The sequence below is a fragment of the Notothenia rossii genome (assembly GCF_949606895.1).
Source record: "Notothenia rossii genome assembly, chromosome: 4".
In the NCBI taxonomy this organism is placed as follows: domain Eukaryota; kingdom Metazoa; phylum Chordata; class Actinopteri; order Perciformes; family Nototheniidae; genus Notothenia; species Notothenia rossii.
In genome coordinates, this window is record NC_136902.1 from 60,000,465 (window position 1) to 60,007,982 (window position 7,518).

A 7,518-nucleotide genomic window follows, 5' to 3' on the forward strand; every position below is an offset into this window, starting at 1 on the left:
CTTCATGACCTTGTTAAAAAGAAGCCATTCTACTGCTCTTTGCTTTTTGACAGGAGCACAGACAAAACGACGACGGAGAAAGAGGTGATAAGCGGTCATTGAAAATGGCACACCAAGAATTCGGCTGCTTGGGTAAGTACTGGTAGCTCCCTCACATACTTGTTTATACAGTCATTTACTTGGCTTTTGTTTATTAATGCACCTGGCTTTTGAATAACTGGTTTTTAGTGTGTTGTTGATTCAGTTCAAATGATTTTCCATTTCAGCCTGAGCCAACATATGCCTCAATGTTAATAAGTTAAGGTGAATAAATGTTTGGTTTTGGTATGTTTTTTTTTTCTTTTCAGAATTGTAGAGCCAGACACCTGTGATGCTCAGGGGATTTTGAAGGCTGTTGCACAGAAGTGTGAGGAGAACCAGCTCAACCTCAGCAACTGTCTGACTGCAACAGCAGCTGATGGTGCCAGTGTACATTTTGGAAAAACCACTGGTGTCCTGACAAGACTCCAGCAGCAGTCGGCCCCCTGGATGATCAAGGTTCACTGCATTGCTCACAGGCTTGAGCTGTGTCTGAAGGATGCTTTTAAGGAAACATACTTTACCCAGGTGTGTTGAAATAAGCATATATTAGAGGATTTTCTGTGTGTTTGTGCAGCAATGTTTTGTTACATTCTATAACTTAAGAAGAAATGCATGTCTTATTTTTGTCCATTACAATGCTGTAGGTAAAAAACACACTTAATGTGAAGAATGTCTCTCTCTCTCTCTCCTCTCTCTCTCTCTGACGCCCCCCCCCCCCTCCAGATTGATGATCTTCTCACCCGCCTTTACTCACTCTACCGCCGTTCAGCCAAAACATGGAGGCAGCTGAAGGACCTCGGAGAGGCTCTTGAGGAGCATGTATTGAAGCCAACATGTGCTCAGGGGACAAGGTGGATCAACCACAGAAGGAAAACCTTAGTCGCCCTTGCTTCCAACTATCGTAGTCTCTCGGTCCATCTTCTCCAGGGTGCAGATGAACCTGGACAAGACAAAGTCAAACTGAAAGCGTACTGGCGGCAACTAACCTTGTCTAAATTTGTCCTGCATATGGTCTTATACCAGGATCTCCTGGCTGAACTGTCTGAACTCTCTCTGGACTTCCAGGCAGATGAGCTGTCCCTTTCCTCTGTCAGGAGTCGGGTTGTGGCTTCCCAGACTGCTCTGCTCAGACAGAGGGAAAAATCTGGCCCTTACTTGCGTCCTGTCCTCAATGCCTTCACCAGCACAAGCAGCGCTGCTATTTTTGAGTTTAAGGGAGTGGCTATCAGCCACCATTCTACGTCTGATGAGGCCTTCCGCCACCAAAGGGTGGAAATAGTCAACAGAATCACTGACTGCATCTCTCAACGGTTTGCCACTTTCTCCACAGACCCTTTGCTCCTGGCTGCTGAGATCTTCGATCCACACAATATGCCAGAGAACATCAGTGCAATCGACCCTTACGGAGACGAGGAAGTTCAGAGACTGTGTGAGCATTTTGAGCCACTGCTTTTGGGTAATGGCTGCAATGTGGCCGAAGTGGAGAGAGAGTGGCTGAGAGCCAAACATGACATTCATCAGCATCACAGGAAGGAGGCCTTCCTTGTGCTATGGCACAGGATGCTCACAGAAAAAAGAAGCCATCTATCCAAACCTCCTTCCTCTCATCAGGATTGTACTGGTCTTCCCTGTCTCCACAGCACCAAGTTGAACGCCAATTCTCAACTATCAAGAGGATCCAAGGAGACTGGCGCTTGAGATTGAAATTGAAAACAATAAAAGATCTCCTCTTAATCAAATCACAGGGATGTGATCCCTTGGAATACCAAAGTGAGGATGCAGTGGCAAGGTGTTGGAGAGATGGCCTCTCAAGCAGGAGACCAGACATTCAGCCGTATGGGCCAAGACTGAACTCTGAACCTGTTCCAGATTCTGATTCTGATTCCGAGTCAGATTAAAACTCCCTGTCTCTCTCACTCACACTCTCTCCGTCTCTCTCATACAGTCTCCATCACTCTCTCTCACTCACATTCTCTCTCTCTCTCTCTCTCTCTCTCTCTCTCTCTCTCTCTCTCTCTCTCTCTTTCTCTCTCACACACACTGTTTCAAATTGAGCTTGTATTGTTAAGTAGTTTTGTTTGTGTGTTTGAGTGTATATGTTCATATGTATGCAATGTTTTTCAATGTTTTTAAATTAAAACAAATGTTTTAATACATAATTAATGTTTCTTGGTGAATGAGAATGTTACGGTATAAATCTGAAAGGTAAAACCAGCGTAATTTAACCAAACGGCCTTTGTGCACTGTCATGTGGCCTTTGTGCCCTTAAAAAAAACGGGAAGGCCAAATGGCCTTGCCCCTAAAATGACGAAATTCCAAGCCTGCTACCTCCCTAAATAATGACGGCAGGATCCAGGACAGGGGGTTTCCATCGGATTTCAAATAAGAAACAAGCCTTGGCCATTAGAATATTCAAATATGATAGCCGAATTAAAATGATGAATACGCCGTTGACGTTCGTAAATGTACGATGACGAGCTGCCAACAGAGCTACTTGAGGGCAGAAGTTTTACAACAGACTGTCTGTGTTGTGTGTGTTTCCCCTGGAACTACACACACACTCAATCACACTGTACTATGCCCCTATTATTTTAAGCCTGGATCCCCCTCTTAAAATTACTATGGCAAAACTTTGAAGGCCTTTTTCTAAAAATTGTGTCTTGGTTAAGTCTTTATGTGTTTTGTCATCACCAAAATACTAAGTGTATCATTGCAGAGCTGAGAATGTCCTCTTTCCAATAGTGTATGTAACTCAATATGTGTTTCAGGTTTGATGTGACTTTGATACAGCAGGTCACTGATAATCCCCGGATATAATTTGAACCCAGGTCCGCCGCAATGGGGACTGAGCCCCAGTATATGGGGCTCTACCATGAGCCATGGCAACCATAAACATGTAACTTGTGTAATGTGTTTAACATGAAGGTGAAAAATGATATACAAAAAGCATTGAGCACTCAGCATGGATGTCAAGCCTTCCTGCTGACACTGATAATGACAGATGTGTCTAGAGTTTTGTCATGTTACAGGCATGTGGATGGATTTTAACAGCCATTTGAGACAAGCCAAATGAAGATGAAGAGGTTTTGCATGTGCTGCAGACAGATGGCCTTCAACATCATAAGTGAAGACACATGTGCCACATTAAGATGAAGTGGAAAGTCACACTACCTAACGCAATCTAATCTCTTGGATTGGAATCCACATCAAACATAAGGATACCATTTCTGTTTAAAGAGAGAGATTTAAAAAATCTAAATTGTATTTCTTTTTTATACATCCACCTCTTTGTATCTGTCTGATTGTCCATCTTTCAATGATAAATCATTTCCACACACTTAGTTTTATCATCAGTCACAGTTTTCTTTCATATCTTGTAATACCGAATCTTTCTTAGCCATTTGCCACTGAACTTTGCAATCTGTACTTTTTAGAATATGCAAAGCTTTGGTACATGTGCTTCCACAATTTTTTACAAACTTGGACATTTAGCTGCATAAAAGGTGAAAAATGCTGTCATTGTTCAGCGCTGTGTTTTAGGAAAGTGTAGTAAGTGGTTGTGGTATAGAAGACAACAATTTGGAATAGTGGTGCCGATATTTTTATGTTATGCTGACAAGGCCTTGATAAAGTCATTTTGTCTGTCCATTTGTTTTTCGCCATTTGTTTACCTACACCCAACATCAACCAGTTATGTTGGCCATGTTTAACCTAATCTTAACCCTAAAGTGCTGCAGAAAAGAAAAACCTTGCAGGATACAGCATTGGTCTGGGATTTCAACTATCAACATTTATGAGGCTTCAGTAGGAACATTCTTATGCCTTTATTGTGATATCTGGAGACTACAACAGTGCAACTCTTGCTTAGAATTGTTCTGCTTTGTACCAGTTTGTGGACTGCATCAAGATGAAGAACAGGATAACATACCTCCTTTATGATAATGTGAACATGAAAAGTGTTATGTGAAAAGTTTTGTGTTAAACTTGGTGAGCATATCGTTAACCTGAGCCTGGGACTAAGAAGGGGAACAGAACTTCATAAGATTTATTTGTTTTGGTCCAGTTCCTCAGAAGGGTTGCCCAAATATGCTGAATGACTTTAGGCCAGTTGCTCTGACATCACATGGAGTAAAGACCCTTGAACGACGGATTTTTCATCTCATCAGACCCCAGGATGGCCATGCACTGGGCCCACTACACTTACAGATGAAGTTTGATGTAGATGATGCTATACTCCACTGCAGCACGGAGCTCGCTTTAAGCGTGCCGAGCCGTGCGGGGCCCGTTCTTGGTTGCGTTTCCACTTGGCCTAGTACCGGCTAGCGGGTCCTAATTCACAGTTTTTCTGGCCCCATAAAATCGTGGTTCTAGGGCCAGGAACAACCAGGCTGAGTCGGGCTGAGTATGCTAAACGACAGAGAGAATCGCTGGCAAGGGGGCTACAACTAAAACAAGATGAACATATTTGACCTTGATTTATTTGTAATACACGTTTCAAAATGATGCCGAAGTAACAACATACTGATACCGGTTAGTAAAAACCATAAATTAATGCTTTGACAAGTCTGCAGACAGACGGCAGGCGAAAAACCTTTTAAAATGCGTGTTTTCTAAATGGAGATTGGCTCAGCTAACGTTGTAAATGCTCCGTCCACACTCACAACAACGGCCTATACAGACATAAATAAACCAGCGACTGTATTCGCCATGACACAGACAGTCTGTGGTTTGTACTTGTTTAACTTTTGTCTAGTTTCTGAACAGATATGAGGAGCTGTGAGCTCTGAGTGCTAAGAGCTAACGGCTGTATTGTTTTTCTGGGGCTCTCACTGAAGATGAAGTCACGGCTCTGCCTACACTGCGTTACTATAGATACTACCCCAGTTCCTAAACTGTAAAGGAAATGTGCCATAAAGTGAGCCAGTCCTAACGAGGCCTAGCCATACCTAGGGAGGCCGAGCGAGGCCGTGTAGTAGAAATGCGCCATAAGTGCCTCAATGGGATTCCTCTTATTGGTTAATGCTTTAAGAATATGTTCTCTGATTCTTTAAATGACTTCCACTAACTCCTAACCGTAACTCTATATCCCAGGTGACTGTGCTCCACCCTGTCTCGTTCACTCTATACGCCAGGGCTGCCAACATTTGAGTTCAACTTGGAGTGAGATTTTTTTTTTGGTGAACCGAAAAAAGAAACGTTCATGTGTTACAAATGTATTGGGGGGTCCTCACCTCCTCTAGGGGGGTCCGGGGACATGCTCCACCGGGAAGATTTTCGCAAGGTACGCAAGTACAAGTGTCTTGAAGTGGATTCTAGCTGTTACCGGAAGCCAGTGAAGGGAGCGGAGGAGCGGCGTGGTGTGGGAGAATTTTGGAAGGTTGAAGACCAGACGAGCCGCTGCATTCTGGATGAGCTCCAGAGGTCGGATGGCACATGCAGGTAGACCAGCCAGGAGGGAGTTGCAGTAGTCTAGGCGTGAGATGACGAGAGCCTGGACCAGAACCTGCGCTGATTTCTGGGTCAGCTGGGGACGTATCCTCCTGATGTTGTAAAGCGTGTATCTGCAGCAGCGGGTTGTAGCAGCAATGTTTGCAGTGAAGGACAGTTTGTTATCTAGGGTCACACCCAGATTCCTTGCTGTCTGAGTCGGGGAAACAACAGAGGTGCCGATGTTGATTGTTAGGTCAAGAGTGGGACAATCTTTTCCCGGAAGGAAAAGCAGTTCACTCTTGTCAAGGTTGAGCTTGAGGTGATGAGCAGACATCCACTGAGAGATGTCTGCTAGGAAAGCAGAGATGCGTGCGACGACCTGGGTCTCTGAGCGGGGAAAGGACAGAATTAGTTGGCTGTCGTCAGCGTAGCAGTGGTAAGAAAAACCATGCGGGCCAATGACAGACCCGAGCGAGTTTGTTTCTTCCAAACTCCTTGCTGTAGTATGACACACAGGAGACTATTGATGTGTGTAGTGAGTTTGGTAGTAATAAGCTGTATAATAGTGATTGAATATTATTGTATTCTCTTTTTTCGGAGTTGCACTTTGCAGACGGTCCCTGAGCACTCGTTTTTTCTCCGGCTGCGGATAGAGACCAATGTAATGTGCCCAGCTCGGAGGACGGCGCGTATTGGCTTTTTTTTTTTTATCAAAATGTGATTGTAGTTCGTTGTCAACCTTACCATGGTACTTAGGAGACGTCATTTGTGTCTGAATAACGTTTTGTTCATGAGTTATTGATCCGTGAAATCAGAATCTCCCAATATCGTTCCAACTTTACTGAACTAAGCCAGAAGACCGTCTCATTTTGTAGACCGCTCGGTTTGCTGTTCCTTCACTTTATTTTTATATACATTTATTTTGGACGAAAACTTAGCGTCAGGAAAGGCAAGTGTGGCGTGAGTGCGTGAGATATAGGTTAATTGCGTGACTCTAACGCTCAATGCGTGAGTGTTAGCAGCCCTGCTATACGCACATGCATACGTCCTTAGCTACACAATTGCACTTTACCCTTATTTGCATAACCTCAACTTGAAAGTCAGTAGTGCACTGTTGCAGTGAGTGAAGAGCACCACGATGATTAAACCATTTCCCTTTTCATTGACCAGAAGTCATGTCTAATAGCTGTTACATTGATTTGCTGTAAGTGTTGCAGCTCACATCTATTCAAAACAGTTAGCATGTTTCAAGCACTTAGTGTGACTGTGTGTGATTTATGGGCTGAGTGCTCCATTTACATGACTCAAAGGCGAACCTCTACTCCTACCCTCAGAGTCATGTGACTTCTGATTTCTGCTTGTAACACCAGTGATAAAATCAAGAAGATTTGCAAAGTGAAGGAAACTGGACTTGCTTTGGAATCTTGAAGAAACGTGGCTTCTGATCAGAAAGGACAGGTTAAAGACATCAGCAATCAAAGTTTGAAACTCCTTCCCTAACTGCTCTTTTTAAATACTGCTTTGTATAGAACAATATAAGTTAAAAAGGATTATATATTATTTTGGATTTCCTTTTGTTTTTCTGTTACTATCTCTCTTATTGAATAGCAAGGAGAATAAGCCTTGTTAATATATTCACTTTTTCTTTTCTGAATACTGCGGTCGACGTCCAGCCTTGTTCTTCTCTGTTTTGTTTTCACTGCTCTACACCATCTCTTCAGCTCGTAGCTTCATGGCTGGTAATTAAGTGCTGAGGGGCTCCCAGAGACCCCTTGTGTTTCACACACTGACCATTACACCAATAGAAACGGGAGTAAAGAAAAAATGTATACATAACAAATTAAATGAAAAACTGAGTATTTTAATGAGAAGCTCGACAAGCAAGCGAAACAAACAGACCACAAAATAAAACACAAGAGTTTTAATTATGGTTTGGATGGAGCTGGGGGATCTCTGCAGAACTCTGCCTCCAAATGTGTTTCCACATCACCTGCTCTTTGTTTTGTA

General features: G+C 43.2%; 1 protein-coding gene across 1 annotated transcript; it reads left to right on the forward strand.

The window, feature by feature from the left end:
• Positions 1 to 327: 327 nt before the first annotated feature.
• Positions 328 to 2,240, forward strand: LOC307036607 (zinc finger protein 862-like). Its single transcript, XM_079677063.1, has 2 exons — positions 328 to 606; positions 805 to 2,240. The coding sequence occupies exons 1-2, from the start codon at positions 529 to 531 to the stop codon at positions 1,777 to 1,779; spliced, it is 1,053 nt and encodes a 350-aa protein (XP_079533189.1). The 5' UTR covers positions 328 to 528; the 3' UTR covers positions 1,780 to 2,240.
• The last annotated feature ends 5,278 nt before the right edge of the window (positions 2,241 to 7,518 follow it).

Coding starts and splice junctions, on each gene's coding strand:
- LOC307036607 (XM_079677063.1), top strand. CDS start 529: ATGATCAAGGTTCACTGCATTGCTCACAGGCTTGAGCTGTGTCTGAAG. Junction 607..804: donor AGGAAACATACTTTACCCAG/GTGTGTTGAAAT, acceptor CCCCCCCTCCAG/ATTGATGATCTTCTCACCCG.